Source organism: Talaromyces marneffei, chromosome 1, assembly GCF_009556855.1.
Source record: "Talaromyces marneffei chromosome 1, complete sequence".
Taxonomy (NCBI): Eukaryota; Fungi; Ascomycota; class Eurotiomycetes; order Eurotiales; family Trichocomaceae; genus Talaromyces; species Talaromyces marneffei.
This window is the reverse complement of record NC_072348.1, coordinates 5,673,298-5,688,004: the sequence shown is the minus strand read 5'-3', so window position 1 is coordinate 5,688,004 and position 14,707 is coordinate 5,673,298. Positions and strand designations below refer to the sequence as shown.

The 14,707-nt window shown below is 47.5% G+C and overlaps 8 protein-coding genes and 1 non-coding gene across 9 annotated transcripts; 5 read left to right on the top strand and 4 right to left on the bottom strand.

Moving 5' to 3' along the window:
• Positions 1 to 89: 89 nt before the first annotated feature.
• On the top strand, positions 90 to 890 carry EYB26_002087 (uncharacterized protein; the record flags this gene model as incomplete). The annotated part of the gene is made up of 1 exon (XM_054261394.1): positions 90 to 890. The coding sequence occupies one exon, from the start codon at positions 90 to 92 to the stop codon at positions 888 to 890; it is 801 nt and encodes a 266-aa protein (XP_054117369.1).
• A 402-nt stretch (positions 891 to 1,292) lies between these two features.
• EYB26_002086 lies at positions 1,293 to 1,379 on the top strand. The gene has a single exon. It is a non-coding gene; the product is annotated as a tRNA-Cys (tRNA).
• Positions 1,380 to 1,578: 199 nt separating this feature from the next.
• EYB26_002085 (uncharacterized protein) lies at positions 1,579 to 2,720 on the bottom strand (the record flags this gene model as incomplete). Its single annotated transcript, XM_054261393.1, has 2 exons — positions 1,579 to 2,508; positions 2,586 to 2,720. The coding sequence occupies 2 exons, from the start codon at positions 2,718 to 2,720 to the stop codon at positions 1,579 to 1,581; spliced, it is 1,065 nt and encodes a 354-aa protein (XP_054117368.1).
• Positions 2,721 to 3,982: 1,262 nt separating this feature from the next.
• On the top strand, positions 3,983 to 4,705 carry EYB26_002084 (uncharacterized protein; the record flags this gene model as incomplete). Its single annotated transcript, XM_054261392.1, has 1 exon — positions 3,983 to 4,705. The coding sequence occupies one exon, from the start codon at positions 3,983 to 3,985 to the stop codon at positions 4,703 to 4,705; it is 723 nt and encodes a 240-aa protein (XP_054117367.1).
• A 190-nt stretch (positions 4,706 to 4,895) lies between these two features.
• On the bottom strand, positions 4,896 to 7,553 carry EYB26_002083 (uncharacterized protein; the record flags this gene model as incomplete). The annotated part of the gene is made up of 1 exon (XM_054261391.1): positions 4,896 to 7,553. The coding sequence occupies one exon, from the start codon at positions 7,551 to 7,553 to the stop codon at positions 4,896 to 4,898; it is 2,658 nt and encodes an 885-aa protein (XP_054117366.1).
• Positions 7,554 to 9,155: 1,602 nt separating this feature from the next.
• On the top strand, positions 9,156 to 10,658 carry EYB26_002082 (uncharacterized protein; the record flags this gene model as incomplete). Its single annotated transcript, XM_054261390.1, has 1 exon — positions 9,156 to 10,658. The coding sequence occupies one exon, from the start codon at positions 9,156 to 9,158 to the stop codon at positions 10,656 to 10,658; it is 1,503 nt and encodes a 500-aa protein (XP_054117365.1).
• A 251-nt stretch (positions 10,659 to 10,909) lies between these two features.
• EYB26_002081 (uncharacterized protein) lies at positions 10,910 to 11,478 on the bottom strand (the record flags this gene model as incomplete). Its single annotated transcript, XM_054261389.1, has 3 exons — positions 10,910 to 11,008; positions 11,080 to 11,192; positions 11,277 to 11,478. The coding sequence occupies 3 exons, from the start codon at positions 11,476 to 11,478 to the stop codon at positions 10,910 to 10,912; spliced, it is 414 nt and encodes a 137-aa protein (XP_054117364.1).
• A 1,031-nt stretch (positions 11,479 to 12,509) lies between these two features.
• On the top strand, positions 12,510 to 13,521 carry EYB26_002080 (uncharacterized protein; the record flags this gene model as incomplete). Its single annotated transcript, XM_054261388.1, has 3 exons — positions 12,510 to 12,587; positions 12,662 to 12,898; positions 12,961 to 13,521. The coding sequence occupies 3 exons, from the start codon at positions 12,510 to 12,512 to the stop codon at positions 13,519 to 13,521; spliced, it is 876 nt and encodes a 291-aa protein (XP_054117363.1).
• Positions 13,522 to 13,653: 132 nt separating this feature from the next.
• On the bottom strand, positions 13,654 to 14,593 carry EYB26_002079 (uncharacterized protein; the record flags this gene model as incomplete). Its single annotated transcript, XM_054261387.1, has 3 exons — positions 13,654 to 13,731; positions 13,786 to 14,431; positions 14,523 to 14,593. The coding sequence occupies 3 exons, from the start codon at positions 14,591 to 14,593 to the stop codon at positions 13,654 to 13,656; spliced, it is 795 nt and encodes a 264-aa protein (XP_054117362.1).
• Between the last annotated feature and the right edge of the window lie 114 nt (positions 14,594 to 14,707).

Below are 14,707 nucleotides of genomic sequence, written 5' to 3'. Positions count from 1 at the left end.
TTCATTCTACTTTCTGTACTTTTTTCTCATACCAATCTAATCGTCTTCTTCTTTCTCAGCTTCTCAATCAATTCCAAAGATCGATCAAAATGCCTTCCATCAGCAAATTCATGCCATTGCTGCTCGCCAGCACTGCCTTGGCAATGCCCAGGTCTGCTCGTCGTGGACTCAGCACCAACGAGCGTCCAGGCGTTTACACCAACAGCACCCGTCCTAGTATCGCAGCCACAATCGACTACACTGATAGCAACTGGGCCGGTGCCGTTACTGAGGAGACCCAAGTCACTCATGTCAGCGGTGCCTTTGAAATTCCCCGTGTCTACATGCCAGCTGGCGGTGACCCTTCCACTTCTTACTGCGGTACCGCCTGGGTCGGCATTGACGGCTGGGGCAACGACTGCAATGGTGGTCTCATTCAAGCTGGAGTCAACTGGTGTATCCAAAACGGCGCTGTGACTTATACACCATGGTCCGAATGGTGGCCCGCCGAGTACCAAATCAACTTCGACAATTTTGAGGTCTCTCAAGGTGACCTGGTCAGTGTGAGTGTCACTGCAACCAGCACCAACAGCGGTTATGCAGTACTCACAAACACGGCTACTGGTGCCAGTGTCACCAGAACATGGTCCAACGAGTCACCGGGTCTGTGCCTCCGCACTGCTGAATGGATTGTTGAAGACTTCTCCCTTGTCTCCTCTAGTGGCAGTTCCCTCGCTCCTTTTGCCAACTTTGGTCAGGTCTACTGGACCGATACTAACTGTGAGGTTAATGGACAATCTTGGGGGGCCGCCAACTCCAACATCGCCGACATGGTTCAGGGTAACAATGTCCTTGCTACTGCCTACCTTAAGGGTAACGATGTTATCATCAACTACGGCACTGGATACTAAGTCTCTGGAACCCGGTGTGTTTGCGGACTGTTGTGTGTTAGACGATGATTATACTTTTGAACATGATTCAAGTCGATGTAAATAATTGACCACATCCTCGGGTACCTAATTATTCTATGAGCAAAAAGGACATTTTATTACAAAGGCTGGGAGCCACTTGCCTATAAGCCGCGGTTGTTTACTAGTATGTCTGTGTGCACAACTATACGAATTGTAATCCAGAATGACATCTCATTGTTCCAGGGTTCATGTTGTAATATAACTACTTATAAACCCATACCAGTGCTGCTGGCAGCCCTTAGGGCTTGAAACCTAGATACTCTTATTCTGTAAACATCATGCTAGGCCGTAAAATTGGTATTTCAATATAACACCAATAATGATGGCCAAGAGCATCCGCACGGACGTGTAACTCAGTGGTAGAGTGTGCGATTGCAGCTGTCAAGTTTCATCATCGCAGTGTCGCCGGTTCGATCCCGGTCACGTCCTTCCTTTTTTTGCCGCATAAGGGGGGGGGGATTATTTCAGGGTTTCCTTTTGACTACATCAGGCTTCTCAGGTTCTTGAGCGATGTCTAATTTACTTTTATTTTTGTTAACTAGACGTAAAAAAAAACTTTCAGAAAATTTACTCCCGGTGCCCGCTAATCTAAGCCTCGTTGAAGTTATCGAAAACAGAAAGACCACAATCAGATTGTCAAATCGGGCTTATAAGTTCCCAAAACCTGCACGATCTCCTTCCATGCCACCTTTTGCAATGCCTCCCACTCGCTTGCCGTGATATTAGGTGATCGATCATCAAATTGATCATTCACCCATAATCTTCCATTTGCCTCTTCGCCCAGCATCAGCCCAGAAACCAAGGTCCTACTCCCTTGCTCAGCTGTTCTCGCCAGAACAGAGTTCCAAACAAACATAAACGCTCTCATGCCAACTGGGAAATTCCGGCCCAGATCAGTTTTGGTCTGGTTGGGGCAACATGTTAAAAGTATAGGATTGTTCCTCGAGGCAGGTAATTTACCCTGGCTTCCACCAAGAGACTCCACGAGCCCCTGAAGAACAAACATGAGGAGCAGCTTTGCCTCGCAATACCCTGCCTCAGGATTCCAGCGCTGCGCATCATTGAAGAATCCCAATACATCTACGTTCTCCGTCGCTGGATTGTTTGCAATCTTGTCAAGAATCGGTTTGAGTTGTTGACTGGTCACATTACAGTAACCAGTAGACCCGACGAAGTTAAGGACACTTCCAGGGGCTTGCTTCAAAAGCGGGAGTAACTCAACCGCCAACAAAGCAGCTGATAAAACGTTGACTTTGATAGCCATATCCCAGCTTCCGACTCCTTCTTCATTGGTGGCTTCGTACGAGGGATTGATGAGACCGGCGCTGAGGAGGACGCAGTCAAGAGTTGATGCGGAGTTCTTGATTGCTTCGGCGAATTTGCTTACGGATCGGAATGATGTGTACTCGATTTCAAATATTTCGATGGCTGAACGGTTGATTGAGGGCACCTGTTTGAGGATTTTGTCTCGAGTGGATTCTCCTTTGGCGATTGTTCGAGTGCCGAGGATGAGTTTTTTAGGGTTCAGGGCTGCGATTTGCAGAGCTGCTTGGTAGCCCTAGGTAAAGTATACAAATTCGCTTCGCGTTAGAGAGTCAAGATTTGGTCACAAGAGTATGGATGTTATGAACTTACAACTCCGGTATTGCATCCAGTTACTAGAACGGTCTTTCCATCGAATGGTTTAGTAGGTTCTGCTGGAGGGTTACGAGCGCCACGGTAGAAGTATCTGGGTCCAAGCTTTCCATGAGGACCGTCGAATTGTACCATCTTGATCTTATGCAGGATAAATGAACGAGTCCAATGAGTGAATAATAAAATAATTGTGTTATCCCATGAAACTTAACCGTGGGAATCTACACTTATAAATTTTTGTCATGATTCGGTGATCCGGTGATTCGGTGACCCTGGGCCGAAAATCTACCTCCCCTTTCAGAGATGCCTGTCGTTCAGCATATAACTTTTCTTGAAAGGGGTTTAGACAAGCCATGAGTAAGATATGGAGAGGCTTATAGAATCTCTTTTGACTCAATAAAAAGATGTTTGGGGCTACACAAAGCAAGCATTGATTCTGAATGCGTCCTGCCAGCTCTAGTTAACTCTACATCTACATAGCCATCACATCTCTTGAACGTGCCAGGTACAAGGTGATCGAACAAAGTTTTGTGTAGTTAGCCAAACTGGTCTTTTTCGTAATATAAAAAGCTAATTTATTGCTGGCAGATATTTAGATGAACGACAAGAACATTGAATGGTGAACCTAAATGCCTGGACCAAGTCGACGAGAGAAATATATATATATTTGTGCACACCTGTTGTTGAGATAGACCGCATTCTCGCCCGGACATCTGGACTGTTCCCAGGTTAAAAACATCCATGAATACATAACAATGTATATGGTATAAATAATCTATCCACCTCAGCTGATAGGAACGAGCGGTTCTCCAAATATCGGTAAACAACGAAAGACATCGCTTGAAACCAACACGGTAGTTACATGTACCGTGCAACATAGTACACTCAACGAACCTGAAATCTCCAGCATGCCAGGCTCAACCTCAATTAGTGAAATTGCATAACTATCAGCCTATATCGTACCTCACGAACCACGCGAATTTCATCCGGTTGATCCGAATGATCTTTACAAATTACAAATCCCATCCGGTACTCCAGAATTGCGGGTCTGAATCAATTTGCCTATTCGGGATAAGCAACTTAGGTATTAGCCATACGGTAATCACTCAAATGAAAGACTATGGGACGTATAGTATGTAGTTAGTTGGTTAATGAGGGGAATTGACTCATATTGTTTACTAATACCCAGTTAGCCAACCAACAATCTTATGCATATGCGGTTCTCGGTGTAACTACTTGCTCAGCATGCGGCGACTAAACATGTAACTAGGTAAGCATCAATAGACCTTAACTTATTTAATCAAAATCACAGATTCGTTCAACTTCAAGCATTTCAATGTAGTCAAAAAACACCTTACCTAGATATAAACCAAAAACCATCAATTGCAAAGACAATAATGTCGTCCACCTTTACCCCCCTCCGGGCGGTAATCCTCACCTTCGACCAAATCGACCTCATCGACTTCGCAGGCCCCTATGAAACCATCTACCAAGCCCGCGACCTGGCCACGGGGAACAAACTCTTCCGCATCGAAATTGCCGGCCCCGGTCTTACTGCTGCCGACAATGCAGCAACGATGAGCACATACCAGGGTCTCACATTCAAGCAACACATTAGTTACAGTCAAGTCCTCGATGAATTAGCCGATATTGATTTGTTGGTCGTGTCCGGCGCAAATTGGGCTACGACGGAGAAGTTGAGTCAGTGGGAAGAGTTTCCAGTCAGGAGGATCATAAAGGAGTTTGCGGCGTTGCCGAGCAGAGACGCTGCAGATGGACGGCCGCCGAGGGTTTTGTTGTCGATATGTAGTGCCTCATTCTTCCTTGCTGTTGCGGGCGTGCTTGCGAACCGAAGGGTGACGACGCACCACCTTATTATCAAAGAATTGGAAGATTTATGCGCCAAGTTGTATGGTGCTGGCTCGACGGAGGTTGTGCGTAAAAAGTTTGTGGATGTGGGCGCGCTGGAGAATGGGATCAGAGTGGTCGCGTCGGGAGGGTTGACGAGCGGGTTTGATGCTTCGTTGTATGCGATTGAGTTGATTACGAATGTGAAGGAGGCGGAGAGGGTTAGTGGGATTTTGGATTATCGATGGGTGAGGTCTGAGGGGTTGATTTGATGGTCTTTTTTTTTTAATCTATGGATTTGGATGGCCTTTGAAAAGTGGAAAAAAGTATCATTATGCTATATATTACAGCATCGTAATCATATATTGTTTGTTGCAATTCAGACATTTATATACCGTCATTCCAGATGATTGTATATTCATTTGCATACCACAATATTGATTGACATTGATGGCATGAAGATTATAGTACCATGTATTCCCCGTCTACTCCCTCTCCTTCTATGATACTGCGCCATCTGAACCCAATACCATCTTGTGGACTCCTGTTGGATACGGAGCCAGGAGTTTGCGTCTGAGCACGCATATTCGACACAGGGGTGCCCAAGTAACCATGATTCGGATAAAGATTCTGATGAGTCTGATATGGTACAGAGAGGTGCTGTTGTTGCTGGTTGGTCACGGGTGGATTTTGGACCCAGATCTTTTCCAGCAGCTCGAGACAGGATATATTGTTGTAGAAACCAGAGTCATTCTGGATATCCTTACAACGGTTGCGGATTGCTGTACGGTGCTCTTCATATACACATTCTGAGCCCGTAATGAATAACGGCCATAGTAAATATACATCTGACTGGACCGCAGCGATATAGTGCATCGCGGTAAGAACAAACGTTTGTATTCGTGGGTGCGTCGATGGTATGTCTGGATGTGCGAGACGTTCAGTGTAAAGCAACGCCGCATATCGGAATGCTTCAGAGATGTTGGACAGATCAGCAAGGTTATTTGGTGCCACTGTTACACTCGAGTTCGGCGTCGCCGGCGAAGACATCATGGTGGAGCCGGAGCTTGCTGATAGCGAACCGCAAGAATTGGGAGGTGATTGAGTGTGTTGGTAGGCATCGTACGTGCCAGCAAATTGTGTAGGATCAAGTCGCCAACTTTCCAGTTGTTGGCGAATTGAGTGCCATTCAGCCCAGAATTCAGGATTGCCCCATTGTGCCGCTTGAGGGTGAGCATAGAGGGTTGCCGCATAGGCTGCATTCATTCCGTTCGGGGTGTAATGAGATAAAGCAGGAGGAACCACGGGCATCGCTGCAGGCATGTCAATGTTATACGAAGGATCAACATCCCGATTTTGACTCAGCATATTTAAGCGTCCTAGCCGGGCCATTACTTTGAATAATCGTCCGTCGCAGCCGGCCAAGTTCTCCATGGCCCACTCCTCATCAGACGCACAAGTCATATCCAGGTATAGACCTTGCAGTTGACCTTCCCTATTGTTGATAGTAGCAGTCATGGCATCGAACCAGGTGAACATCCTCGTGCACCATCTGGCCTCTTCTGATTCTGGCATATTCATGCGATGTCTCATAGCTAGAAGCTTCCTAACGCCCGCGAATTGGGTTTGAAACTGCGCGACGCCGGTTTCACAGACGTGGAATAAGCAGAGTATCAGTAAAGACGCCAGAACTGAATCATGATGTCGTTTAGACGGATCTGCGAGCAATGCATTGAGCGATTTGATTGCCATAGACTTGTGAAAAACTTCTTCGCGATTATCTCTTCCAAAGTCTAGTATTCCATGCCGTTCCTGAAACGACACGTCCGTCAACGCCCGATGGGCCATGGATGACTTTCGGGCCTGTTCTGTCCTTTCGGTAGACAAAATCTTTTCTTCTCGTCTTTGGCGTATATTGCTGGCCGATAAAGCTGCAATGGCGTGTTGTAGGGTGTCACTATGGTGTGCCAATTGTAGAATTCGCGTTCGATATGGATTGCTAGGCCGGTCAAAGGCGACTATGACTGGAGCAATCACTTCCGCAAAGTAGCTGATTAAGTATCGCATCCGAGGGGTGCGTCCAACTGATTGTTCCAGTAGTAGATCTGGCAATGAGTTTGCAAAGGGACTTGCTGAAAAGCTCCATGGATCTTGATTTTGTTGATAACCAAAGACTGGGAATTGATCCATATATACTGATTCCGAGTACACTGGAGAAATGAGAGAGTCTTCTTCTTTTGGCAGAATGTCTTCATCGCCTTCCATTGACGACGCGCGCCGTTTGCCTGTAATCGGCGGTGGCCATGTATAGAACCCAGTTTGAGGGCGTGGATGTCGGCCATGATGATAGTTCGCATGATGTTGTTTATTGACCGCAGGGTATGGAGAAACGGTAGTATTTAAAGGGACCCGCCACGCTTGTTGTGTTGCTGACGACGTCGACGGTAGTAGTCCTGGTGCCTGAGAGATATAGATTGGGCCGTCTGTTGGAAATTGTAATGTAACCAACGACCCATCACCCACAGTGCGGTTATGATGACTGTCGGAGTAGACCACTTCCGGTATTGTAATTACTGTGGGGTATGGATGTGCTGGATGTCGCCAATTCGACGCTTGCTGATGCGCTCCGTTTATTGTATTGGCGGTAGGTTGTTCGGGTGATTTGTGGTCTGGGGCGATGACCGCCGGCGACTTCGAAGAAGCCTTCCTCCGGGGAGATTTCTGAATGGAGGGTGACGCTCTGGCCTTGTTGGTGGTGGTGGTGATGGTGGTGGTGGTCGCAACGGTGCTCTGCTTGAGGGGATTCGTTACAGGCGACGGCGGCGATGTTGATTGCGTGTCATCGGATACTGGAAGCGACAATCCACGCAGTTTGCCTCGACTGGCGACTCCCACGCCCCAGGTCAGGGTTGTTTTGTAACCGGAGCAATCTCTGCCATGGTCGAGGCACTGGCTGCAGTACGGACGACGACGATCACAACTCAGGCCGGTGCTGGAGCATGTAAAACAGTCATCGGCCGCTCCACCGCCCGTGGTTTTTCTCTTGCGTTTCTTTCGCGGAACGGTGGTCGCTGTTGTTTGGGATGGAGCGGGCTGCTGAACGTCGGCGTCCTCCGACATAGCGCATCACGGATCGAGGGGGGCTGATGGAGGCAAAGAAGAGGTGAATAGCCGAAGAGGCGCGGTGTCCTCCATGCAAGTAACTAGTTGAATTAAGTGACGAGATAGACGGAAGTCGTGGGAAGAAGACGAGAAATTATGGCGTGAGACTCGAGGATGATGATGCCGGGCGGGTATTTAGGTGTGTTATCGTGGTGGTGATCCTAGTTCGTCAAAGATAGCGCTGGAAACGCTGAAAGAACCGGATGGGGATGAAAGAGTGGGACGGCCAGTTGGGGTGTGGAGTTGCCATTGGTACATTCCCTACACGACGTCGCAGTGGTATGTATGTACGACTTACTGTATGGAGAATGCGCCATACTCTCTCTGCTTCTCCTTCGATACTTGGACGGTCTCCGATCACTGGGCTTGTAGCACTACTCCGTCTGTTCTGAAGAACGGCTTGAGGCGGAGAAATGAGATCAAGCATCTGCTACGGAGTAGTTTAGAAACCTTACTACGGAGAAGTGGACCGCTAGTGTCTTCGCCCTTCGGCAGTCACTAGGTTATCTTCTCCATAACTAGGATAATAGGAGACGTTATCAAAAAAGCGCGGAATAATTTAGAAATAATTAAGAGTTGACTCGAACTGTTTCGTGTAAAGTCAAAGTAATTAAAAATTAATCTCCATGCACGTAGAGTTGCAAGTCGAAATCATCGTCGCTTGGCTTGCATGGAAGACCTCAAGGTGGGCTAACAGTCTGGGCGTCTTAGGGCATGTCGCCAGCCAGTCAGCGCGCGCGCCAGCCGATAGGAACCTGATCAGACTATCAGCAGAGTCCGCCATAGGCGCGTCTAAGTCTGTTGTGATTCACGAAGTGGTGGTGCACTGACGATTGCGACCTTGACTAAGGTGGTTTGGGGGGAGCCTAAGTATGCAAGATAGACTGCCGAGGTCATGGATACAGACTAACTACGGACGACATGGGGTTGTCTCAACTCTCAACGCCAATTTGCATTACCATTGGCCCTGGGGTTTTTCTGGATGTTCTCTCGGAGTGAGTATAGTTACTCCGTACGGAGTACTTTTTTATGATGATCGCTTGAGGCGGACTCCGGAACTAGCTTACCTTAATGCTTCCCCTAAGGCATTCCTTAAGGCCTTAAGTTAAGGCCTTAAGGGAAGCTTACAAGTTGGCAACTTGGCATCCCGCTGACATAAGACATAACCCTAGTCCAGATCTGCACTCACGTGCTCACCAAACAACTAACCGGATTGGGCCAAGCAGCTCATTGGGCGAGCCGCATGCAACCAGAACAAAATGAAACCAAACCAAACAAAACAAAAGAAACAAAAACATGAAGATCGAGACCGAAATCTCTGGCCAGACTATGGATTGCCCTATTTGCCCACTCCGCACGTTCTCAAGATAACCTCTGCCATACCTCTCTCAATGCATCTCGGCACTTCTATTAAGTGGCTTCACCCCTCCTGCTCTTAACCCTATTACTCCGACCCGATCGATCTCGCTCGCGGTCGGAGCGCCGCCAGGGGCCTCCAAGTGAGGAAAAGTAGTAACTTACTCTGTATTACTACAGAGTACGTAAGGCAAGCCAGCAGCCATGGCTGTCCAGCGCCCTCGGAGGCGATTGCGCTCCTTTTGTCTCATGCTGGCTGCTCTGTTCTTCATCTTCTTCTCCGTCTACATCTCCAGCAAACCGTCGTCCAACAATCGCTTCTACGATGCTCACTTCACCGAATCCCCCGTCGACCCGTTCCGTGGCCGGCAACTCGCCTTTTGGACCTCATTTCGTGAGATACTCGATCGCCATGCGCCTAATTGTCCGTCGATCAATCTTGATGGGCTTGCGCAGCCGGCTACATTTAATGCGCTCGAGGCCAGTACGCGACCCGACCTGGTTGTGCTCCCGGATGAACATCTCGAAGCGATGAAATCGGCTCACGCGGAATTTGTGGAGGAGATTCATACATCTAAGATTATAAAGCCCATCCATACTCCGGGGTCGCGAGGCGTAGTGTCAATGGCAGGCGGAGCCTATTTCCCGCTCTTTATGGCTCAGCTACGCATGCTCCGCCGCAATAATTCCACTTTGCCGGTGGAAGTGTTCTTGAGGGATTCGAGCGAATACGAGGATCACCTGTGCGAAAAGGTGTTGCCGCAATACAATGCCAAATGTGTCGTCCTGTCCGATCTATTAGGATCAACAAAGCACAAGGGCGTCGAGATTGAGCATTATCAGTTCCGCACCTTTGCAGTTTTATTTTCATCCTTCGAGGAGGTTGTCTGGATGGATGCGGATTGTTTCCCACTATCTCGAGTTGACGATTTATTGGATTCAGAACCCTTCACTTCCACGGGACTCGTCACTTGGCCTGACTTCTCAGCATCGACTACCTCGCAGCTCTTCTATCAGATTTCACAGCAAGAAATCCCGCCAATGACTCTCCGTGCGGCTACCAAGACCGGCGTGTTTCTTACTTCAAAGAAGACACATTTCTTGACACTTCTTCTAGCCGCATATTATAACTATCACGGTCCGTCACATTACTTTTCCTTGTTGCTACAAGGTGCCCCTGGCCAAGGTGACAAGGAAGCTTTTATACAAGCGGCATTGGCATTGAAAGAGCCCGTCTACCCGGTTAGTGAGCGGGTTAGTGCGCTCAGCCATACGACCGAAGGCGGCGACTTGGTGATTTCTGCCGTAGCCCAAGCCGATCCAATCGAAGATCACCAATTAACAAAAGAAGGAATATGGCGCGTCAAAGAGCCAGAAACAGGCAAAGCACCACGCGTATTCTTTATTCATGCTGCCCATCCCAAATTCGATGCAGCCGATAATATCTTTGGGTTTAGATGGGACGGCGCCCCGGACTTCATTCCTGGCCGCATCTGGACTGCTGACACAGGCACAATTCAGAGATTTGGCTATGACGCCGAAAGAGCGTATTGGGAGGAAGTAAAATGGGTTGCATGCAATTATGAGAATTACTTCCGAGCATGGGGGTCTAAGCATGGAGTGTGCGAGACTATTCAGGGGCGGTGGAGGAGTCTTTTCCAGGCTCCTAGTGACGATGGGTTGAAGTTTGGTGAGGCGGATCGGTAGCGAGCGTTTGCATTTCGGCGCTTCCACGGGCTGGCCCTATATTTCTCTTTTGCTGAAGATATTACCCCATTTTAATGTTTGAATGACTGATGAATAGAACAAATAGTTAATATATATAGATATAATCTGTACATTATTCGTACAATATAATACAATACAGCTTTGATATGAAATACCCGAGTCTTACGATTTTGATTCTCAGTATCGTGTCTATAATGCATATTGTTACATTGATAGGAAACGGCAATCAGTTATTTACCGCTCTTCTCTCGAAGTCTCTGCTCGTCCTCCGCCTGGAGTTCAGTGTCGATCTGTGCGCCTTTTGAGGGCATGTTGCCATGAAGCTTGGCCTATAAGAAGCTCCGTCAGCTAACGTCCTTTTTGACTTGCAATAATTGGTCTGAGGATAGGAAACGCATACCGGCGCAGTAGGATCCTTCTTACTCAACTCTGCCTCAGAGTCATACGGCTTCTCATTCTTCGTCGATCGCTGCTCTTCCCGCGCCAGACGGTTGACGATTGATCGATCATCCTCTATTCATCATGTCAGCCACTCCAACATTATACATCAATACGGAAGAATGGGACGGAAGGATGGGGACGATGCAATGGGCTTACTGGAGTCGTTGGTCAAATGACTCCCCGGTTTACCCTCCTTGTATCGCTGTCGCTCCCGAATCTCAGACTGAGAATCGTTGCGCTGGTCGCCGGCTTCGTAGAGTTGTCGAGAGCCGACGTTGGAGGAGGCGGAGCCAGAGGCGGTGTTGGCCTTGTAGGAGTAGGAGTGGTTTGCGGAGTTGGAGGTGCTGATGGATGCCATTTTGGGTTTATTGAATTTGTGATTTGTAGAGGTGTGGAATAGATTGCGTATCTCTGGTCTTTGGTGTTTGGTTAATGGAAGATTGAAGTTGTAGAGGTAGAATGGTCTTATATACTCGATCAGATACGACTTGCTGTGACGGGGGTGTGACCTCAGTGTGGGTCTGTGTACAGGGATGATGACATCCTCGGCATCAAGAATTCTATGTATACATACATATGGATAAGATAGATGAGTATCATTGATCCTGGCACGTCCTGCTACTTAAATGGCCTTACCTTGATGCTAATCCTGAGCCAAACAGCCCCGACTTCATCGCCGTTGCCCCAGCCGAATTGCACAGCTTCACAACTGAAATTAGAACGGACAGCGATTACTGTATTACTATACCCGAGTCTCTTAAGAGAAAGGGCATAGTTCTAGGTCATTTCTGTGATCTAGATGATGGTAGCGTACCTGGTCTGGCCTCTTGGGTGGATGGTTGACACCTGAATGAGGGCTTGAAGCATCACGTGATTTTGATCGGATCGGGTGTCTCGTATTCGAAGCGCACTTATAAGCTATTGAGCTATCAAGAATAGAGTTATACGAGGTTAAGTGTATCTATGACGATGTATGCTGAGACGATGAACGCGTAAGTATTAGGATTCATAATAGTTAAATCTTCACTTTCATAACCCTTGAGAGCGATGGAAACTCACAACACGGAGCTCCGGTTGAACCAAAACTGCTGGAGATCAATCAATCAGCGGGACTATACCACATAGTCGCCATTCATCACTAACACCAGTTGTACCACGCTGGCACTGGCAGGAATCTCATAGGTAGAAGCATCCATTATTAGGGTTATGACTAGGGCTATACTGACATCATACGAATGAGGGCATCTATCTGATAAGATACTACATCTGCCCCTCTTCACCGCCAATCGATAAGATTAGAAGTTTTTAACTGCATTAGTTTTCTGACATCTTTTTGTACACGATCAACTCGCAAATCACAACCTCAACGCACAATTCGAATAAATAAAAATGGCGAAGCGCAAGAGTCTCAAAGATAATGATAACGATGTCTCCATGAGAGATGACGACGACAGCGGAAGCGACTCGGTATGTTTATTCATGAAGGTACAGAAATATAATAAATTTCGATCAATTGGCTAACTGCACATTGATTTGAACAGGATGTCGAACTCGTCAATGTCGAATTCGAATGGTTCGACCCCCAACCAGCGGTCGATTTCCACGGTCTCAAGACATTGTTGCGACAACTCCTCGACACTGATGCGCAATCATTCAACTTGTCGGCGCTAGCGGATCTCATCCTTTCACAACCTTTGCTCGGCTCGACGGTCAAGGTGGATGGGAACGAGACGGATCCATATGCGTTTCTGTCTGTGTTGAATATTAGCGAACACAAGGTAAACAGCATATCGGCTCCAAGACCACTAACGATCAAATGCTCATCGCTACTTGCGCGCAGGACAAACAAGTCATTAAAGACTTGACCAAATATATTGCTCAGAAATCCACATCAAACCCCTCTTTGGCCCCCCTGGCGCAATTACTCGCCGACCCCGAAAACCCACCATCCATCGGCCTCATCCTGACAGAACGCCTAATCAACATCCCCGCTGAGGTCGTGCCGCCAATGTACACGATGCTCCAGGAAGAAATCACTTGGGCCCTCGAAGAGAAAGAACCCTACAACTTTTCCCATTATATCATCCTATCCAAAACCTACGAAGAAGTGGAATCAAAACTGGATGTGCAAGAATCACGACCACAGAAAAAGAAGAAGAAGACCCCCGGGAATAGTAGCGAGAAGTTTTATTTCCATCCTGAGGATGAAGTACTTGAGAGGCATACGTTGTGCCATGGCACGTTTGAGTATACGCATAAACAAGCAGAGGGTGCGTCGGATTCGAAGAGAGCGTTCCAAGATTTTGGAATTAAGCCCGCGGGGAGTCTCATGTTGATCGAAGAAAAGAAATTTGGGGATGCGGTTAAGGCGATTACGGATTATTTGAAGCCGCCGGTATGATTGAAATGAGAAAAAAGTATCTTATTCTGAGAATTACTTCACTCTCTTGCTTTTTGAATTGTTATCCTCGTAGTCTACTAGATGTGCCGTAAATCATGAAGATAGTAGTGTTGATTATTCCCTAATGCTAGACTACTCCCATTGCGTTCCTACCAAGCGTTGCATAAGATATTCCACTTCAACAACTTTGGTTATAGGAATGATAATGTCCTGCGCCACCGTTAGCAATCAACAATCATACACCCAGAGGATAAAAAAACCAACCTTGTACATCTTAACAACAGCTTCAGCATCAACCTTGTTACTATACTCTGCCAGAACAGGATCACTCCCATAAGTCTGCGCTTTCGTCTCAATTCGCTTCAGCACCAGCTCCTCCACCTTCGAGTTTGTAATCGCTTCATCAATACCCTTCCGGTCCGCGGCCTTGATCAATCGCACAAACTTTTCGGTTTCTTGCTGGAACTTTGACTCTGCTACAAACTTGCCAAAATGGATACGGCGCGATAGCGCCTGAAGCAGATTTACGTCGCATGTCGCAGACGACCCGTAGTTTTCCTGTGACACGCCGCGATCAATGCGGTTCTGGGGGCAGACCGAGGGAATAATATCCTCAATGTAGCGTTTCTTTATCGTCGCATTCTCGTTCACATCATTTGCGTGCAATATTTCGGGGTATTCGAGCGGCTCTAAGATGGGTTTTTCGACTGCATCGGGGAAAAATGGGTGCTCGTCCGGTGATTCGTAGCGGCGCACTCGAGATTGGAGTTTTTCTTGCTCGCGAAGCAAATAGTCCATAAGACTCAAGTTGCTTCCGGGGATGGGGACGCCACCGGCGACATAGATTGTTTTGTTGGCGGGGAATTGGGCTCGCTCGATTAGGTGGAATGTGATTGTGTCTTCGAGGCGGCTGTCAATTTCGTTAGTTAGAATGATCGATCGCTTCATGATTTGAATACTGCGAATAAAAGCGCAATGCGAATTGCAGAGAGCCAACTCACATAAGTTGTGCACGAATGTTATTCAAGTCCAAAGCTTTGGAACGGTCTGTAAGATCAATAGCGGCATCCATGGTTGAAATTGTATAGGTAGCACAGCAATGATCACGATATAGACAAGGTTGGAAGAAGTCGAGAACGAATGAGTAACTGCAAGACAAGTATACAGAGCGAGGTTGTTGGAGTGA